Here is a 22,321-nt window from a genome sequence, read left to right on the forward strand (position 1 = left end):
CACGTTAAAAGAATATTTCTAACCATCTTGTTGAGAAGCTGTAGTGCCTCCATGCTTTACAACAGGCACTTAAATTTGACAGCAGTATTGTCCTGGTGTTAGGGATGCAGAGCTGCCACCTCTTACGATTTCATTGCAAGTAGCACAAATTTGCCCCTGCTGGAGCCAGTCTGGCAATGAGAGAATCTCCTGCCCTCATGCAAATTTCAGCCCTACCTGAGGGAAAGCCTCCTCTGATTGGCTGCCTTCTCCACTTCCCTATTTACAGGGAAAGAGCAGCCAATCATGACTGCTCTAGGAGCAGAGGGAGGACCCATGAGTAGGCTGGATAGCAACAGGGAGCACAGGTGTGGTAAATTGACAGAAGTGCAGAGAAGAGGTGGTGGTTGTAGTTTAATAGGAACAGAGATTGTGAGGAAAAGGAGCTGGGAGTGGCATAGAGGAATGGGGGGCAGAAGTCAAGGATGGGTAAACAGTCTTAGGGGCCACTGAAGCAGAAGGGTCTATAACTACTAGAGAACACTCCCCTACAGAACCTGAAATTGAAGACAGTCCTGAGTTACTATATTCTGGTCCTGCATTGAGCAGGGGTTTGGACTAGATGACCTCCTGAGAGCTTTTCCAACCCTAATCTTCTATGATTCTATTATTCCTCTGCTGTCAGCAAATAGCTATGAATCCCACTTGCAAAGTGTGTGTCTCATTCCCTTCTTGTGATTGGTCCACCATAGATAACAGCCTTCTGCTGCTGCCATTTACTCCATTATCCCAGGTGATCTTTGCTGTGAATCTAAAGGTTTGTACCCTGCTTATCATCCATGTTGGAAATCAGTGTGGTTCCATGTGATGGATTTTTTGCTTTTTCAGGTGTTTTTTTTTAAATTAGGAAATTACATAAAAATCCCTCAATTTGAAAAAGTGTTAAGATTGCAAAGTCAAGCATTCCAAAGTTAGGAAATGCCAGAATTAAGGTTGCCTATTCAGGAATTTGTATTCCATGCAGTGTTTGGATAGTGTGTGTTAAATAAGGCCTGGGATTGAATATGGAGGATAAAAAAAGTATTGAGTAACTACCCTAAACTGAATGAGGCAGGGATCGTGGGGCAAAAAAATAGTATATGATCATGCAATTAATAATGCATCCTCACAGGCAGGCTGAATTAAGGTTGCACGGGCAACCTACATTCTGACACTTACTAACTTGAGAGTGCTTGGCTTTGCAATGTTAACGTTATTTTAATGTAATTTTTATGATGCAATATAATATAAATAAAAAGCAATTAGAGAAAGATCTATGCAAACACTTGTGCTGAGATTAATTTATATAATTGATCTCTCTTCAACTCTTCAGTTGATGGAGAATAGAAAGGGCCACATAACAGGGCAGCAAGTTACCAAGTCACTCGTACTTTTCTATGTCCTGAGATTTCATTCAAATTGACCATTGCTTTTGCTGGGACAGTCCTAAGTATTGGAGGGAATTCCATTAGAGACAAACATTCTCACATCAGTTGGTTAAAGAAACAAAGTGTGAAAGTGAGGTCCAAGATTGTTGTGTGGTGTTAGGTTAGAGTGAAGACAGTTCAAGGAAACCCTATAGCATTGTACTGATGTGGCAATTAAGATAAAGGTTTACATTATTATTCCCAAGTGGTTCTAGCCTAGTGTGTACCAGGAAAAAACATAGTGCCTCATAAGTGTTTTACAGTCAACCTGCAATGTTTAATTTTTTACTCCAAATTCACAGTCCTGTATAACATTACATTACGCTCCTAGCTAGTTCTCTAGAACAGTTTGGTTTCTCCAGCATTACTTCAGATTTAGATACATGATATTATTCAAATAAAAAATGCTGTGTGTATTATTGTGTTGTACATACTGTAATACAAGCCATCATTTCCCACATATGTTTGATGTGGACTGAGTTATAACTCTCGGATCTGGAAAAATAAACAACTTTGTTTCTTGCAGGACTTATAATTTCTCTACAGCTTCTTCGTGGGGACATGGAGCAAATTCGAAGGGAGAACCCCATGATCTTTAACAGGGGGGTGTCTATTACCAGAAAACTCGGTTTCCCCGATGTCATAATGCCAGGTAGGTAGATCTCCTCTAACAATAAAATGCAGATGCTATTGTTCAGTCTTTCATAAGCATTGATAACTGGGATGGTTTTTTACTCAATGATGGACAATAATGTAAAATGTTCCCAGATTACAAACGTTCTAGATTACAAATTCTTGATTGCAGTAAAGCATACTGTGACAAAGTTCCTCCTCTACCTTGGTGGGTCTTGCGCTTATTGGTGAATTTTGCTCGCTTCAGAGATTCACGGCAGCCCTCAGTTTGGCCACTTTCATGGCTCGAATCTGCCATTCTCTCAGATAACCTCATCACTGGCCAGCATGGGGGAAAAAGAGTAAGAACAATCCCCGCAGTTTCTGCTGATCCACCATGTGGGTCGGGGACCAGCTCAGAGACCTTCACCTCTGGTGGAAACTCGTGTGTTGGGTCAGGAGTTGGGAGGTTTGGGGGGAACCCGGGCCCGCCCTCTACCCTGGGTTCCAGCCCAGGGCCCTGTGGACTGCGGCTGTCTAGAGTGCCTCCTGAAACAGCTGCACGATAGCTACAATTCCCTGGACTACTTCCCCTTGGCCTCCTCCCAACACCTTCTTTGTCCTTACCACAGGACCTTCCTCCTGATGTCTTTTAGTGCTTGTACTCCTCAGTCCCCCAGCAACACGTCCTCTCACTCCCAACTCCTTATGCGCACACCTCACTAACTGGAGTGACAGCCTTTTTAAACCAGGTATCCTGATTAGCCTTAATTAATTCTAGCAGCTTCCCAATTGGCTACAGGTGTCCTAATTGGCCTCCCTGCCTTAATTAGTTCTAGAAAGTTCCTGAGTTTCTGGAATAGTCCCTGTTTACCAGGGGAAAAGGGACCTGCTCAACCTGGAACTAATGTATCTACCTTCGACCACTCTCTTGTAGCCATCTGGCCTTAGCCTGTCACAATACCTATTGCCAATTTGAAGTATTTTTCATTGAAGCAGTACAGAACCATACTAGAATTCATTAAATTGACATATGTAACATATATTCAACAGGTTTCAGAGTAGCAGCCGTGTTAGCAGACTGTTTTGCTCTTTTTTTTTTTATTAGAAATCTCCTGCATAAGTATAGGGCTGTCTGTTTCAGAACCAGAGAGAGTTATCATACCCTTTCTTCCCCATAATAAAAAGCCTATGGAAACAGGAGAGTTTCCATATTGTGGAGCTGATTCTCAGGTTTAATATAGCCCTTCTTCATTGTTTGACATCACAAAGTGCATGTAAAACCATCTATTTCCCCTCCCCTCTTCCCCCCACCCCCAGCATCCCTAATTCTACACACACTCAACCCCTCCAATAGATGTCTTGGCCAGAGCACTGCAGCATTCTAGTTATCCCTGGCTGCCAGAATAGTCTCTTGTGTCCATTGTCATTTGGGCACAAATTAGAGCAGCCTTGAATCTACTGAGTTGATTTAGGGGCCAAACTAGCATGTGGCCAGTCCTATGGTCAATGAGCATGAAAGTTGGCATCATATAGCCTGATTCATGCAGTGTAATGAGGAACTGGCTAGAAACTCTCTATCATACATAAACTTCATATGCCAGCATTTTAAATGCTACTCCCTCACTTCATATTATGAATCAGACCCAATAACGATTTTTAGATTTGGGAAATTTTGTGTGAGCAGTGTTTGGGAGAAATGTTGGATTTCTGTACTGGAAAAACTGTGCTGACACATTAACATCTTTGGTTGGTTCAATCTCATCAGGCAGTCTTTATAGAAACTATAGTGAAAAGCTCAGCAGGGATTACGTGGGAAGTATTTTTTGAAAATTTAGTGTAAATGATATGATCAGAAGTTTAGAACCGTATATATTTTAACACTCTTGAAAGTACCAGGATTTCTTGCATTAAGATGGGTGAGAGAGGAGGATGAGGACACAGGGATGCTAACCTCCAAATTCTATATTGTGATAATTACATGGGAATTAAAAAAGAAACAATTTCAAATTAAAATTGTGGTTTATTGATCATAAATTTTTTTTTATAAATCTGAATAAAGCTAAAGAAATTTAATTAGTTGACACACATTTAATGTGAATGTCTTTTTAATGAATTTTCCAAAGACATTTTTTGGCCTAAGAGCATGCCAAAGAATTTCATTTATTTAACTATATTCTAACCTGTGTTCCATAAGCCAGGCCCAATGGCATGATGGTACCACATCACTCTGCAGTCTGCTATTCAAAAGGTTGTGTATCAGGATAAAATCACAACTCCCATTCAGTGGACTACTGTAGTTGACATCAGGGCCAGACTTTTGAAATTTCAGTGCTTAAATCCATATTTAGACACCTGGATAAGTGGCCTGATTCTCCTTCATGAATTACTCCAATGGATCCCCATTCTTGGGTATGTTGAACTGCCCCTTGGTTCCTTCAGATCACTAAAGGTGTAGCAGGTTCAATGAATAGCTCAATGGCCTCTATGCTTCCTCATTGTTTTTGCTCTTCCTGGGACACCAGTGCTGCTCTGGGGGTTGTCATAAAGTGGGGTTGCCCTTCCTCCTCCATGCCTCTCCTCTTTTAGGCAGTTTGTTTGCAAAGGAATCGAGGGGGAGCAGTCTCCATGCAAAAGGGCTGTCCCCAATCTAAGCCTAAGAGGTTTTCTCTAATAATATCAACTCAGTCTGTAAATCTTCTAGACTGTGGCTTATGGGGTTAGTCTAGCAGTCAGTCCATCTCAACACAAAAGCTGTCCAAATGATAAGATTATGTGTACATTATTGTTGTGACTTTGCTGGTGTTCAGCCACTGGGAGACATCAGGAATATTAAACTAAAGGCAGCTTCTACAGAATGCCTTCAGGGTGTTTCCATCATTGAAATATGCAAGGCTGTGACTTTCAGCTCCATATTCAGCTGTAATCCCTTGACTTGACCTCTAGATCTGGTGCCCAATTCAAGAGAGCCTGTCCTGCACTCTCTTTTCAGCTAATGCTCATCAGAGACACCTCGTGCTGCTGCCCCAGTAGAGTGGGAATCCATACTGTCAATCCTTGAGGAAGGAAAAACAGCATACCAGAGTAACTGTGGTTCTTTGAGATGATTGTGGATATGGATTTACACTCACCTTGCCACTTCTTTGGAGTCTCTTATTAAGGTTTCCTGAATTAAAAGAAGGATGCAGAGGGACAGTTGGGGCAATTATTAGTGAGTGGAGAGAGGTTGGGTGCAACCAAATCCTCATCAGATAGTGATTACTAGAACATCCATACTTGTGAACCAGGGGTGTGCATCTCCCCAAAGTGTGGGCCTACATGGACAGTCATCCTGAAGGACCACATTTATCACGGTAAATGATTGTTTCTTTCTTTTTAGAGGTACTGAACATGAGAACTCTGTTAAATCCAGTGGTGGCTGCAGATGTTCTGCATATCTGAAAATTAGGCCTCTTATTTAGGTGCCTAAATATGGAATTAGGTGCCTAACTTTAGGCACTCACATTTGAAAAATTTGGCTCAGGTATGTCAGAAATGGCGACAAGCCACATTGGACACTTCCTGACAACCAGTACCCTTCTTTGAAGAGTGCATGCACAGACGAAGAGTAGGTATAAAGAAGCACATGACCACAGTGTAAGTGGGTAGGAAGAAAGAAGCAGTCATATGTGAAGTGATGCATAATGCAAACACTTAATTACCTGGACAACTCTCCATCAGTAAAATCAGTATACTAAAAAAAATAAGGGAATTTCAATGGTGCAGGTTAGTTCCCCTTCACCCCTGGAGATGTACGTTTTACAAGTGAAAATGTGTTTGATTTCATCCATTCCGTAGCAGATATTTATCCATCTCGTGCAGTTTGACGCAACTGATAGACTCTGTTTAGAAGAGGTCCAGTATTAGAGAACCAGGGATATTATAAATCAGGATTGAATTAGCAGAACTACGAGAATAACGATTACATAATCTTTGGTTCCAGCGTTATCACTGTCAAATTCAAAAGTCTTCATTTTCTGACAACTTTATTTGTATTTTCAGTGATTTAGAAAAGACTTTACTGGTTACCAAGTGAAAACCTTTTGTGTGCTTTTGTTAGCTCTTGAGCATGTCCACATATTTGTTAAATCTCTCTTTCAGACAGCTTTCTCCCTGCTTTACTTCAGAGCTATTGCTGTGTTATTAATGACAAGGTTTCTTCTCTCTGAAACGATTAGCAGTGAGCCCAAAGGTTTCTATCAGAATCATACTTTGCAACTAGGTGCATGTTTTCAAGAGGTGACAGTCAAAAGAGGATTAATAACCATGTAGAGGCTGTGTCACCTAATGTTGCTCATATACACTGATCAGATTGTTAAGCCAAAAACTGTCAAAAGAAAGCAAATAACTTTAATGTATTCAAACCCATTTCAAATGAACTTTAACGTTCTTTTCTCTTCCTTTTTTATGAGGAGTCAGCAAGTTCCCTTTGCCCCCAGACATCCAAACATTAAAATTGTAAGGTTTCTACTTTTGTCCCAGTTTCCCCTCTTCCTCCCTGGCTTTTTTAATGGCACTGGTAAGGATTCTTCTAATAAACCTCTCTTCCCCCATCGACCAAGAATCTTGACTGATATCCAGCAATCATTAGGGAACAGAATTACTGGAACTAGTCAAGTCATGCATATGTCCTGCATAACTGTGCAGAGCATTGCTAAAGTCTCATTGGACAATCATATCTGTTTCAATGTTAAATTTAGAAGTTTTGAGATTTTCATTGTGTTGTGATCTGACAAGAGCATCCTGATGAACGTAATGCTCTTCTGTGTCCTTGTGAATCAGAAGGGATTCAGTCATACCAGGCTTTATGAAGTTTATTTCTAAATTGCTATTGGATTTAAGAATGTCCATTTAATCCTGATAATAATTTTACCTTTCCCCAGAGATAAATGCAATGAGGCATGTGCTGCTTGCCTTTTGGATTGCAACTTTATTTGTATACAGAATTTGCGATCAGAAATCTATTGCGTAGGCATGGTGTTTGTCAGTTTCCTGAAGGACATCCCTTCCGTTCCCCATGTGCTGATACCTAATCTGTCTTTTACTTTGATCCTCTGATGAAAAGTGCATGCTTCATCTTTTACTTGTGAGTGATGTTTCTTTCTTTTTTCTCTCTCTCTCCTTTCTAATTGTCCTGGTTCCTCTCTTTACTTTTCCTTCATTCTCTCCTCTTTCTTTCTGATGCAGAGCTGAAGATAGTTGGGTGTAAGTTTCTGCTTTTCTATGTAATGTTTGCTTATTGCTTGATTTTTCCCCATCTTTACTTCATGTTTTTTTCATGGACTGTTGGGGATTGGTAAAAGTAACAAACCATAATAGCATTGCGAGGAAGCTTTGGTAACAGATGGGCATTTTTGATAATGTATTATCAGTATTTCTTCACACTAATGTATTCCAGACAGAGTCACTAAGTATAACAGGATGAATCAGAATCACTGCTGAGAAAGCTTGGGGCATCAGTGCTTTGAATGTTCACTAAGTCATGGCAAGAGAAACATTAATAACAGGATATGACAGGGCTTGTCAGGTGCTCAGAGCACAATTATGCGAAGAGGGTTAACAAGAATAAAAAAAGGCATACATATGTTAAACAAGAATAAAAAAAGGCATAAATATGTGTTACAAAGAGAATGAAGACCAATCATTTTCATTAGTCAGAAAAAAAGAAAATAAGCAAGGGCTAAGATGGAACAAGGAAAATGTAGGTAAAATATTAGAAGAATCTGTTTGTAAAACCAGAGAGAAAAAATGGAACAGTCTGTTAAGGAAGTTTCTGGATCATTGATTGATATTCAAGGACAGAAAAGACACCTATCTAACCAGGACAGGAGGGATAATGAAACCAATCATTTATTTACACAAGGGCATATGCTGAATCATCCACTAGTGTGCCTTACCCACCCTGAAGATTGCATGATTTTATCAATATGAAAAAAAAAATCTTGTTGAAGGAAAGGAAAGAGAGTGGTCAACTTTCTCCAAATTAATCTGGGAGCAAAACCATGACACTAAATACAAATATTTGTGTAGGTATATCCTGCTGGCTCTATAAATCTATTTATAGAAGACATTGTATTAATTCCTTTGGATCCACAGGTCCAAAAATCTGTTATCAGAAAGCAGATTAATGTGACATTCTGTCTTTCCCTAGTTCCCCTCAGAAGCAGAACGAAATACAGTCTGACCATTTTCTTCACCAAAAGCCAGAGTGATCATCAAGGATTAAAATGCATGTACTAATCCCAATAATGATACCTTAATAGAAAGAATAAATAATAATAGATGTTGTGTGTCCACTTTCTACTTTCCCATTGTTCCTATTAACATTAATATAGTCTCATGCACATTTTTAGGAAAGAATAGGACCTGATACTCATTTATGTTATGACAAGATTATTTACACCAACGTTAAGGATTCTTTCACTGCCAAAACAGTGAAAAGTGTCCTTAGTGTAAATGCAAATCAGGCCCAGTAGACAGTTAACAGGTTTTCAGTGGTGACTAGAAGAACAAGAGAGTAATTATAAATCACATATAAATCATGATACTGTATAAGAGAATCTTTTGCTTAAGGGTTCCTATACATCATACAGATTACAGTTAATTGTGATTTGTTACAAGAAAAATCTAGTGAGGCTCAAAAGATACACAATTTATGATCATACTGCTAACCGTGGCCCTGATTCTGTCATCCTTACGTGTTTGAAACATTACCATACTAAGTAGCTCTATTTATTTCAATTGGACTATTCATGGATGAAGGTACTACCCACTGTAAGGATGGCAAAATCAGGCTGCCTAACATCAAAACTGAGATATGTTGATTTATACCAGCTGAGGATCTGAACCCTAATTTTTACGTGTGGTGTGTGGTCTGGGTTGATTGTTTCTTGGGTTTTTTGTTTGGTTTTTGTTTTTGTTTCAGAACCAAAGAACTGAAAAACAAATATATTTTGATTGCTCATTCTATCTCACTGTCTCTCCATGAGTACCAGGCATTCTTTTATAAAGTATAGGGGCTCAATCCTATAAAATACTATCACTTCCTATTGCTAAGCCCAAGTGACTTAAAATGGCATAGAGGGGGCTCAGTAACTCACAGGATTGGGCTCTAATAAATAGGGCCATTTCAACAGTTGGATATAAACAGACACACGTTAAGTTTTTAATTTACAGATAGTCCTTAATTGCCTGGCTTTGCAGGCCATGAGAGACTGGACTTTTACTTAATAAATCCTGTAAAGACTCCCTGGGTAAATACTCCTTTTTACTGAAGTATTCTTCAATTATTCAGAAAGCTGGGTGCATGTAAGGTACAAATAACAACCTAACTGAGCTGAGTTTTTTCCCCAAAGGACATTGATGTATTAAGTCCATTTCAGAAGGCTGCAAAGCTGGAGAAAGCTGGCCACTCTGTAAACAGATGTTGAGAGTCAAGATTTCAAGATTTTATTTACTGTTCTGTCTCTAGCTTATTCTGTGACCTTGAACAAGTCATGTAACCTTTTTACCTCATTTTTCCCATATATAAAACAGGGATAATAATCATTCCTTTCCTCAAAAGGTCATTGTAAGTGTAGTTAAAAAATTTTGAGATCCTCTAATGAGAAGTGCTACATAAATGCATAAAAGCTTATGCTCAAATAAATTTGTTAGTCTCTAAGGTGCCACAAGTACTCCTTTTCTTTTTATAAATGCAGACTGTTACTATAAGGTATAATTACTTTGTGGCCAGAACATCATGGTAAACCCTTTCAACAGAGAACATGAAAATCCCTTTAGCAAAAATCTCCTCCTTACTATAATAGATGCCAGCTACTAAGTTGTCACTAAACTAGAGTAGTTCATATTTTTAAGATATTTTTGTCTTAAAGCCATTAATACACAGGATGAGCATTAGCAATTTTCAAACATTCTGCAGTACACTTTTCCGTTTTTGGTACATATACAAATACAAAACCAATATATAGTTATAGCATCCTTTCATGGCATTTTTAGGTTAAAAGATAGAGGATTTCATTTTCATATAAGTGAAGTTGCCAAAGCGTGCTAGGTTTATAGCTTGATCAGGATTTGTTTTCTGAACCTGAGGCTTCATAAACAGTGGGGGGGGAACCTCCAGTGGAGGGAGGAAGAATCCATTGGGTATATTTTTCTGATAAAATACAGAAGAATATAATTTGGTTTTGTGTAACATTGTCCTCAAAGAATGAATCCTGAAGCACTTAGAGGAGAGGAAAGTGATCAGGAACAGTCAGCATGGATTCACCAAGGGAAGGTCATGCCTGACTAATCTAATCGCCTTTTATGATGAGATTACTGGTTCTGTGGATGAAGGGAAAGCAGTGGATGTATTGTTTCTTGACTTTAGCAAAGCTTTTGACACGGTCTCCCACAGCATTCTTGTCAGCAAGTTAAGGAAGTATGGGCCGGATGAATGCACTATAAGGTGGGTAGAAAGCTGGCTAGATTGTCGGGCTCAACGGGTAGTGATCAATGGCTCCATGTCTAGTTGGCAGCCGGTGTCAAGTGGAGTGCCCCAGGGGTCGGTCCTGGGGCCCGTTTTGTTCAATATCTTCATAAATGATCTGGAGGATGGTGTGGATTGCACTCTCAGCAAATTTGCGGATGATACTAAACTGGGAGGAGTGGTAGATACGCTGGAGGGGAGGGATAGGATACAGAAGGACCTAGACAAATTGGAGGATTGGGCCAAAAGAAATCTAATGAGGTTCAATAAGGATAAGTGCAGGGTCCTGCACTTAGGATGGAAGAATCCAATGCACCGCTACAGACTAGGGACCGAATGGCTCGGCAGCAATTCTGCGGAAAAGGACCTAGGGGTGACAGTGGACAAGAAGCTGGATATGAGTCAGCAGTGTGCCCTTGTTGCCAAGAAGGCCAATGGCATTTTGGGATGTATAAGTAGGGGCATAGCGAGCAGATCGAGGGACGTGATCGTTCCCCTCTATTCGACACTGGTGAGGCCTCATCTGGAGTACTGTGTCCAGTTTTGGGCCCCACACTACAAGAAGGATGTGGATAAATTGGAAAGAGTACAGCGAAGGGCAACAAAAATGATTAGGGGTCTAGAGCACATGACTTATGAGGAGAGGCTGAGGGAGCTGGGATTGTTTAGTCTGCAGAAGAGAAGAATGAGGGGGGATTTGATAGCTGCTTTCAACTACCTGAAAGGGGGTTTCAAAGAGGATGGCTCTAGACTGTTCTCAATGGTAGCAGATGACAGAACGAGGAGTAATGGTCTCAAGTTGCAATGGGGGAGGTTTAGATTGGATATTAGGAAAAACTTTTTCACTAAGAGGGTGGTGAAACACTGGAATGCGTTACCTAGGGAGGTGGTAGAATCTCCTTCCTTAGAGGTTTTTAAGGTCAGGCTTGACAAAGCCCTGGCTAGGATGATTTAACTGGGACTTGGTCCTGCTTTGAGCAGGGGGTTGGACTAGATGACCTTCTGGGGTCCCTTCCAACCCTGATATTCTATGATTCTATGATTCTATGTTCACACTCAAAAGCATTTTCAAGGCATTTCACTGAGAAATAAATTGCAGTAACTGGCTAGGTGAATGCTACAAACTTTATATGCTCAGTAACAGCTAATACCTAGCTTTGGAAATTAGATCCACTTTTGTTGAGAGAAGTAACACAAGCAGAGACATTCATGCTATGCTATTGAAAATGTCCATTACATATTTCATTTCAACCTAGACAGCCACCAAAATGAATCTTATAGAGGTATTATTCCTGCCTTAAAGGTATGAGGCTACAACTAATCCCATTTTCTAATCTGCAATATTCTCCTTACAAAGATACGCATCCTAAACAATCCAGGCTTCCAAGCCACACTGTTCTTCTCCCAAAACCATGAATAGAGAAATATCAGTTATTGCTGCTTCAGGGAGCCATTGCAATTTATAGGTTTGCCACACAGAGGAAATAGATTAGCTGGTACGTGAGAAAAGTCCTTCTTTGTTTGTTTATTTTTGTTTTATAAATGATGTGAAAGATCTGATTTAAAGAGCAGGAATTCTGTTAGCCAGGCCTTTTGATTTGAAATGTCATTGCCATTCTGTATTAAAGCTGACTTAGATCATTTTCTAAAGTCATTAACAAGACCTTTTTAGTCACGTGCAAGCTGCATAGGGTGACCAGACAGCAAATGTGAAAAATCGGGATGGGGTGGGGGGTAACAGGAGTCTATATAAGAAAAAAACCCAAAAATCAGGACTGTCCCTATAAAATTGGGACATCTAGTCACCCTAAAGCTGTGCTCTCATTTCCGTTTAAACATGTGTTGCGGAATAGCATCTCTTGCTTTCTAAGTGTAATTAATGAACATGGATAATTTCAGTTAATGAACTGATGTGGGACTGAAGACTTGCTGTGGTTTCTGTGCAACCCTTAGGCCTTGTCTACACTACAGAGTTCTGTCGATGCAACTTAAGCTGACAATCAAAAACGGTATAATTACATCACTTGTGCATGTTCTCACTATGCTCCTTCTGTCAGCAGAGTGCATCTATACTTGGTGCTCTAGCATTAACAGTGAGAGCAGTGCACTGTGGGTAGCCATCCCACTGTGTTACTTACCACCTTCTGCAGCTACGAGTTGTGGGAAGGCAGAGCGGATCACAGTGCATCACGGGTGCAGGCTCAACGTCCCGTGATGCAGGTCTTTCTATTCCAGCATTCTATGAGCTTCCGACTGCGTTTCCCAGCATTTTTCAATGGCCCCTTTTTACTGTGCACCCGCCATCTCTGTCTGGAAGGCTGGATCCTGCACTGCTCTCTGCTGTTGTGATCACTGTTATGAACATGTCGTGGATGGTCATGCAGTATGTCATGAGCTCCAAATCTGAACAGGAATCAGAGTTACCTGACCTGCTGTGTGCCATGGAAAGAAACAACGCCAGATTACTTTTGACATTCACAGAGCAGCTGAACATGGTGGACTGTTGCTTTTGGGCTCGGGAAACAAGCACTTAATGATGGGATTGCATCATTATGCAGGTCTGGGATGATGAGCAGTAGCTGCAGAACTTTTGGATGTGGAAAGCCACCTTCCAGGAACTGTGTGCAGAGCTCGCCCCAGTACTGCGGCACAAGGACTCCAAAATGAGAGCTGCCCTCTCAGCGGAGAAATACCTGATGATCGCTGTGTAGAATCTGGTTAATCCAGACTGCTACCAGTCAGTCGCAAATCAGTTTGGAGTCAGGAAGTTGACCACTGGGGCTGTGTTAAAGCAATTATGCAGAGCCATTAATTGCATCATGTTATAAAGGACTGTGACTCTTGTCAATATGTGTGAAAGAGTGGATAGATTTGCAGCAATGGGATTCCCTAATTGCGGAAGGGCAATAGATTGCATGCATATTCCAATTTTGGCCCCAGACCATCTTGTGATGGAGTACATCAATAGAAAGAGGTACTTCTCTATAGTATTGCAGGCACTTGTGGATCATGCGGACATTTCACTGACATCAACATGGGGTGGTCTCGGAAAATGCATGATGCATGCGTCTTCAGGAGCACTGGCTTGTACAGAAAGCTCCAAGCAGGCACTTTCTTTCCAGACCAGAGATTCCAGTGGGGGATGTTGAAATGCCAGTAGTGATCCTGGGAGACCAAGCTTACTCCTTATTCCCATGGCTCGTGAAGCCTTACATGGGAAATCTGGACAACAGCAAGGAGTGCTTCAAGAATAGGCTGAGCAGATGCAGAATGACTGTGGAATGTGCTTTTGGCTGATTAAAAGCATGCTGGCAATGCCTTTATGGCAGATTAGGCCTAAGTGAAGAAAACATTCCCATAATCATAGCCGCCTGCTGCATGCTCCATAATATTTGTGAGGCTAAGAATAAAAAGTTTTCCCCTGGAGTGGAATGCAGACTCGGCTTGCCTGCTTGCTGAATTTGAGCAGCCAGATACCAGGGTTATTAGAGGGGCAAAACAGGGGGCTATTCAAATCAGGGAGGCTTTGAGGCAAGATTTCGATGAGCACCAGTAATGTGTTTTTCTGTACAGCACTCTGCCATGCTTTGTTAACATGCTGCCTTGGATGAAAATTGTGATGATTCTTGACCAGGATTTGAGATCAGCAAATGATCAGACTGCCACTATGTATTTCTACCAGCAGCAACCACCATGAGTAGGAGACAAATAAAGATTGGTTATCTTTCAGAGAGTTTGTTTTTATTAAATACCAATTAGCAACATACACAAAAGGATTGGTGGGAAGGGAGATAAGAGTGCAGGGCAGTGTTGGCTCTCATAGCTATGTGTAAGTCCAGCTATCATTTTGGAAGCTGTCTGAAGGGGTGGAATGAATGTGGTACCAAGGTGTTCCAGGAAGTATCAAGGAATGTGTGGGAGGAGTTTGGGGAGGACATGGAAAACAGTTCTGTATCTGTTGCAGGGCAGCGGGGAGAGCATGCATGTGTTCTGTCTGGAGCGTGATTGGGGACTTCATTATCTCTGTTTGCTCCTCCATCACTTTTATCATCTGCTCCTGGCGCTTTACAAATGCGCTCCTTGGTCTCCTTTCTGTCCTGCCTTTCTATTTTAAATTTTTCCCTCAGGGTCTCTCTCCACTTCCTGCATTCTCTTTTTTCGGCCTCTGAGGATCGGGGCACCTCTTGGAACATGTTCTCCTTGCTCCACCTCGGTCGCTTCCTTATCTGGCGGTGGCACTTCGCTGGTGTGTAGGGGGTTCCCCTGAAGGCCACATCTGCAGGAGCACAAGAAAAAATACAAGGAAGCATGATTGTTAGTTCACACCCAGCATTGAATCTTTACAGTAAAATACATCTCTTTTAACATACGAATCACTTTCTCACTGTCCCTTGACAAGCACACGTCTTGGCGAACACCCTAAACATGGTGAGTTTGGCCCAGGTCGGGGTTGAGTGTTCAGGGTCGGGCAGAGGGTCTAGGTGAGTTTTTTTTTTTAAGTGGATCGGTGCAGGTGACTAAGGTCAATATTGTAAATTCTGCCACCATTTTCCTCAGGTAGGTTATCAAAGCCAATATTTCACTCCTGAGGGTAAGCAAGGGTGCATCTCTTGCACGCATGCAGCTTCAGACTGGGTCCCTATGCTGCTCGCTTGTGTGCTGCTTTGGTCCATGCACGAGTGATTGCCAATTGGTGTGGGAAAGTTTCCTACAATGGGGGAAGGAATAAAGCAGCTCTGCCAAGGAACCTTCAGCAGAAGATTGGTGAGTACCTACACAAAAGTTTCCTAGTGATCTCTCTGGAGGATTCCCGTGAAATCTTGGTGTACATGAACACATTGTTCCACCACTCTGCTTAGCTGCACAGAGGAATGTATAGCACACTCAAACACAGCTAGTCTTGTACATTTCTATCCCTTTACTCACTTCTAGAATATACAGAGCAAAGGACAGCTCTACCTCATATAATCAAGCAGCATCTACTCAAGAAGATCACTTACCAGAGCTCTCCTCTCCTATATCATGCACACCAGAGATGGACTGCTGGGACTGGCTAGACCCCTCTGGAATGGAAAAGAGGTCCTGACTCGGCTGTGCTACCAGATGACCCTGCCGTGTGTTGCACATCATCTTCCATCTTGACCTCCTCATCCACGACTTTCTCCTTGCCGTTGAGTTCACTGTCCATTGCCTCCAGCCCCACCAAAGTATCCACAGGGCTCTTGGTGGTGGTGGTAGAGTTGCCGCCAAGGATGGCATCCACCTCCCTATAGAAGTGGCACGTCTTTGGCGCAGCACCAGAGCGACAGTTTGTCTCCCTTGCCTTCCGATATGCCTGTCTCTTCTCGAGCATTTAAAGGGGGAGGAGTGGATGCCTGGGTGCAAGGCACCAGAGTTTGAATTGCTGACAAGAGCGATCAGGATGGGCATTGTGGGATATCTTCTGAAGGCCATTTACAGTGACATAACCAAGCGCAGTGTCTACACTGACACTTTGTCAATATAACTTAGCCACAAAAATCTCTACGCCTCTTGTGAAGGCAGTTTTATTTTATTGGCAAAGCAGGAGAATTTTGTTGGAAGACGGAGCATTGCAGTGTGTACACCTCCACTGTTTTGTCAACAAAACCTGACTTTTCTCAACAAAACTGTAGTGTAGGCAAGGTCTTAGTGCCTCTGGGCTTAGAAACCTCCTGCTGACAGCTACCATCTCAGAGAAATGTGACCCCCAACTCATGGGGGCCAGTGGCAGAGGTGGTAAACCAATGTAATATTTAAGTAAATATTTTCAAGACAGTAAAATTATTTTCATCGTTAAAGTGAAGAACTTAATTTAGTAGTTTAATCTTCTGACTTTGGAATAACTAGGCTCTCTGCAGTCATAGGTTCAATACCTGATCAAGTTAACTCATTCCTTCTGTCAGGGTTCCTTCCCCACTCTGAACTCTAGGTACAGATGTGGGGACCTGCATGAAAGACCCCCTAAGCTTATTTCTACCAGCTTAGGTTAAAAACTTCCCCAAGGTACAAATCTCTATTTGTCCTTGGACTGAGGAATGCTGCCGCCACCAAGTGATTTAGACAAAGAATCAGGGAAAGGACCACTTGGAGTTCCTATTCCCACAAAATATCCCCCCAAGCCTACACCCCCTTTCCTGGGGAGGCTTGAAAAATAAACAAGGTGAGCACAAGCCAGACCCTTGGGTTTGTAGGACACTAAAAACCCAATCAGATTCTTAAAAAACAGAACTTCATTATAAAGTGTAAAAAAAGTAAAAGAAGCACCTCTGTAAAATCAGGATGGAAGGTAATTTTACAGGACAATCCGATTAAAAATGCAGAGGATTTCCCTCTAGGCAAAACTTAAAAGTTACAAAAATCCAGGGATAAACCTCCCTCTAGCACAGGGAAAATTCACAAGCTAAAACAAAAGATAAACTAACGTATTTCCTTGCTTTACTTACAATTTTTGTAATCTAGATACTTAGTTCAAGTAGGGCTTTGGGAGATGTATTTTCCCTGTCCTGATTCCTCGCTGACCCGGAGAGAACAAACAAAGATAACAAAGCAAAAACCTTCCCCCACGGTTTTGAAGGTGTCTTCTCCCCTTATTGGTCTGTCTTTTTGGTCAGGTGCCAACCAGGTTACCTGAACTTCTTAACCCTTTACAGGTAAGGAGGGATTTTATGATACCCTTAGCTGTATGTTTATGACACCTTCTCTGTGCCAAAGTACATACATTTGCTCTCGTACCCTTTGCTGTGGGAAACACCTTATTTTTTAAAAGGTCCTGTTTGCTCTGCATTAACATTACAGACCCCAAGCAGGTTTTTGTAAATGCAGTTGCATCAGTGTGCTTGACTAAAATGCCTTCTCCCCTCATTTTTCGTTGTGATGTCAATCACAATATCTAAGATGTATGTATCTTATGGGTTTCCTTTATATATACCTATGTAAAGCATTTTGGAATGTTAGATGCTATGTCAATATCAAATATTGTTATTAAACCAGGCTAGGGACTGATTTGCAATCTGTCACTAGAACTCTGATTTCCAGAGTCAGTCTTCAGCAAGATGGGGTCACCAGCAAGAGGCTCCAAAATACCCAATTATAATTAGTAAAATGTATTTCCAGAAAGTTAGTTTATAGATGTAAATTAATTCCTTTCATCATATGACGTGTTCTGAGGAAAATGTGTGCAGTTTTCACTAAGGACTGATCAGGAGCAATTTCAATGCAAATAACCAATTCTGACCTACATTTCTTTCATGTCAACAGACTGTTACATTTCTTTAATAGTCCCATAGCAAGTGCATAAATGGCTCAGTCTGCATTTTGAGCAATGAGACTGATTAAAATGCATGATCACTCTCCCATCATTGTGGTTTGCTAGGTGTTATGTTTGACCACTAAACATTAGTAAGAAATGCTAGGTAAAATGCTTAAGGGTCTTCAGAAACCTCTGGTGTCGGTCTCCATATGACAATTCCCACCTCCCTCCGCCATTAATTAGCCTTGGCATTTTCAGATCTCTAATTGTGAGAAGCTTTAGTTTGCAAACTTCATGGGGCTACACAGTGGGAGTGGGGATAATGCAGCAAGGAGGAGGCCCTGTATAGATTCCCATTCATAAACAACTACCAACAGAAGTCTCAGCAAAATAATATAGCTCTATATCTAATATTAAGTGCTAAAGAGTTATACTTGTCACCAGCAAAAAGTGAGATAAAGACAAGGCTGAAAGCTCGTAATGTTGATCCATACAGAGGATTTAGGAAAGGGGTTAAGGAACATTTCTGTTTAGGTGTAGACTATGACAGATACAGAAGGATTTCCTTCACTGCCTCTTTCTTTGTGCTTCTGGTTAATAAACAGATTTAAATGCATCAGCTTCTCCAAGTACTGAAGTGGAAAAAACCATGCTTCCAAACAGGCTCTGCATTGCTGGATAGCCATTCCATTACTTCATTATTTAGTTTCTTTGGGCTGCTTAACACAATATTTGCCTGAAAGGGTTTGATTTTTTGTTTTTTAACCTTACACATTTTTCACACCGTGTTAGCATGAGCTATCCTCCATATGCTATATGGAAAACCAGCACAGATGAAAAAGTATTTCTTTAGAAGCCAGTGACAGTTAAAAATAAATAAATGAAAAACCTAAAGAAAAATGGGTGCTCTCTAGTCTCCTTTTGTTACAGAACATAAACACTTTAGAGTTGACTACATTAGATTTGAAAGCTGATTTTCCCACACCAGCAGTAAATACTAGAAAAGTGGACTAGAAGCTGTCAAATTCAAAGCAAGAAGGGGTTGACAGATTGTTACCCCCAATACCCTAGCATCTGAATTTCTGGATATAATCATCTGCTCTGAAAGCACTTGAAAACAAGGTGATGAAAAATTGGCAGGCATTTCTAGTTCTCTCTCCCTAACACTCCTGCATGGAGTCTGCAAGCTAGCCAGGAATGCAGCAGAAAGAAATGTATTAATTCTCACCCACTCCACCTCAGCAGAGGTTTGAATTACAAACAGATCTTCAAAACAAAGAACAGCTTTTGCTTTCGTTACAGTAATAATAAACATTAGTTTTGTTGCGAAAAGAATTACTTGAACTTAATTGCTACAAAATATCATATTTTTTAAAGCATACTAGAGACAGTTAATCAGGTCTTATTGACCATTGGTTAAAGTTACCTGGATCATTCCAAATCAGATGACTCAGCAAAAGAATGTGAGGTTATTTTCCCATTCCTTTCACTCCCCCCATAATAATGCAATTATTGATTCCAAATTCAGATTTAATACAAACGTTACTAACAACCCTCTGATTTAATTCATTGTTGGTCAAATATTCTTTTTTTTATTAACTTGCTGCTTGGAATGAGTTGAGCTCCAGTCAAAATCTTGAAGAACAAAGTCAGTCAGTTGCCTCCATAGAGGCACCATATCTTTGATGTGGTGTTTAAACATGTGACTTCTCTCTCTCCTTTCAGGTGATATACGTAATGACTTGTACCTGACACTAGAGAAGGGGGATTTTGAGAGAGGCGGGAAGAGTGTGCAGAAGAACATCGAAGTGACCATGTATGTTCTTTATGCGGATGGAGAGATCCTGAAGGTAAGCAAATTAGTTTGTTTCCGTGCTGAGTTACATCAATATCAGCCTACTTGTTCCATGTACATCTTCTCTTGTCTTCTCTAATACCCTGGAAAGTTTTGAATAAAATGATTTCCTTCAACGTTTTGGGGCTTTTGGGTTCTTTATTTACTACTATGATAAAGAGATTCAACTACCAGGCTTGAATTAATTTAGGGCAATTCTGCTAGTGGGGAAATAATGGTAAACCTCTGAATCTGGGCATTTGGACAAAACATTAATAAACAGTAAGTGAAAAGCTAATTTAGTTAAACTTTTCACTCAGAGTGGATCAAAACTCAAGAATTCCATGCCAGGAATGGGAGAGGAGAAAGGTGCGGCTGACTAAATATAAGTGAATGGCATTGCGCTCTGATGTGTGGGATCACAGCACTGCTCAGGTTTGGCCCAGCTGCCACTTTGTTAATGATGAGGGGCGGCTGCGCCAAATGTGAATGGGACTGTAATCCTGTGCACCAAGTCACAATGCCCAGAATGAGGAGCCAGGCCCAGCCCTGGGGAAGAAGCCACTGCTACAGGGTGTGTGGGACAGGCTCACAATTTTTAGTATCTAGCAAAAGTTATGAGGTTAAGCTCCCAGCTTGTCTCTTGAAAGTGTTGTGCAAGTTTCCTTTGAGGATGAGGATTGAATATGTTGCTCTATACCTGACTGAATAGAGACACTGGATGTATGGCTTATTAAAATAATCTATTTCCCACTGACAACCCCCACTTTCCTTTCCTCCCTATGACTGGAGGGGTGTTAATGGACCATTTCATCTTGAATGGTCCCTTGAAATGTGTGTTAGCTACTTATGCTAAACAATCTGTTCCACCTTGTATTTAGCTGTGAAACTCTGAGTGAGTTTCCCAGACCTATAGAAGAGCTCTGTGTAAGCTCGAAAGCTTATCTCTCTCACCAACCAGAAGTTGCTCCAATAAAAGATATTACCTCACCCACCTTGTCTCCGATATCTGGGAACAACACAGCTACAACAACAATACTGCATACAAAAATATGAGTAAGGATGACAGAATTGGGCCTTTCGGGAGAGATTGAGATGTCCTTAAAATTATTGTGTTGTCCCACTGAAGTCTGTAGAAGGCATTGTATTCAAATTTGAATTATTTTCCAAGTCAACATGTTTGGTGGTTTTAGTCTAATTTCTGTCTAATTTTAGTGGAAATTTCCTCACACTACTTTGTAATTTAGCACCCCTTATCACAACCAGTAATCTCTGTTCTGAATAAGCCATAGACCAGGAACAGCCAAATATATTTCAAATTGGAATTGTGGTGCTTTGACTGTGTGAGAGGAACTTGCGCAGTTCTGCTCAATTACTGTATGCTTGGAACAGAGAATTGCTATCAGTCTCTCCTCTCTATTAAGCACTAAAAGTTATTAAATTCACCCTATAATTAAAAGAAACTTGGGGAAGAAAATGGCTGCATCGCACTGCATAAGCAGCCTCAAGGAACTCAGGTGATCCTTCTGGGAAAACAAATATAAACATTGAAGATATTGGATCAAGCAGCTCTTTCAGAAACTCCTTACTATTAATGTTTACAATAAAAAATTATTAATCTTTAATGCATTCTTTTTCATTTTCTATTATGTTGAATTAGTGCAGCTGAAGTTCTCTGGCTGACAGTGTCTTTGCTGCAATAGCTTCTCCTTCTGTTTAATATCAAACTCCTATCTGACCTTGAATGACATCTGCTTCACTCCTGATGGGAAATGGCAGGGACGTCACAAGTATACAATTAAAAGCCCACTTGCTCTAAATGGCCAAAATGAAGATTAACTAGACCACATGTATGAAGTGTAAAGTAAAATACCTTGAAATTTGCGAATAGTTTGAAACAAAACAGAATGATTCTCAAGATAAAAGATAAAACAATATTAATTTAGTATCATACTGAAAACACCTAGGGTAATAAACCCATGTAGGTTTTTAGCAAATGGATGCCTAGACATCTTAAAATCCATTACAGAGCTGAGACTATTAAAGTGATAGATCTCATCATTCTCAGAGATCTTCACCTAAATTAAGAGGAAGACCTTGAAAGCAAACTTTTTGTCTAATCTTCACAGCATTCTGGAGGCTGACACAAACTGGAAACCTAATGTTTGAGGAGCTGAAGTTTTCTGTTTTTCAGGGTTTTTCTATAGATTTACACCAGTATACACTTAATAGGTCAACTGTCTTCTACAAGGACAAGGATATTAATGTGGAATGATAAATTACTCTACTAAATTAACAGTAATCCCAGATGACTGGTCTCATTTGCTTTTACTTTGGCAGATGAATTGGCAAAATTTTTACATCACACAGAAAACTTGACAGTGAGCAAAGAGATGAGACAGGATTAGTCTCCAAATTGAATGCCGTGTAGTGTGTTTCTGTTATGTGGTACTGATTATTTTTGCATATTGACGATTGGCATTTTTGAAGTGGTCTAAATTCAATTCAATAGATGTTAAATGTGATATGTTTCATGCGCTATTCTGAAGTATTAAACTATACAAATATCCAGATTAAAGGGAGCAGAGTTCTGCTTTCTCTTGTGGGCTCTTATTGCGCTAGGCTGGATATTTTGCGTACTTGTTATGAGG

General features: G+C 40.6%; 1 protein-coding gene across 1 annotated transcript in view; it reads left to right on the forward strand.

The window, feature by feature from the left end:
- The window catches only part of DOCK3 (dedicator of cytokinesis 3), a 603,029-nt gene that overhangs the window by 436,155 nt on the left and 144,553 nt on the right, over window positions 1–22,321 (forward strand). Inside the window, 2 exon segments of the mRNA XM_043518507.1 lie at window positions 1,972–2,097; window positions 19,562–19,686. Of these exon segments, the coding sequence (XP_043374442.1) occupies window positions 1,972–2,097; window positions 19,562–19,686 (251 nt within the window).

Source organism: Dermochelys coriacea, chromosome 7 (assembly GCF_009764565.3).
Source record: "Dermochelys coriacea isolate rDerCor1 chromosome 7, rDerCor1.pri.v4, whole genome shotgun sequence".
Lineage (NCBI taxonomy): Eukaryota > Metazoa > Chordata > Testudines > Dermochelyidae > Dermochelys > Dermochelys coriacea.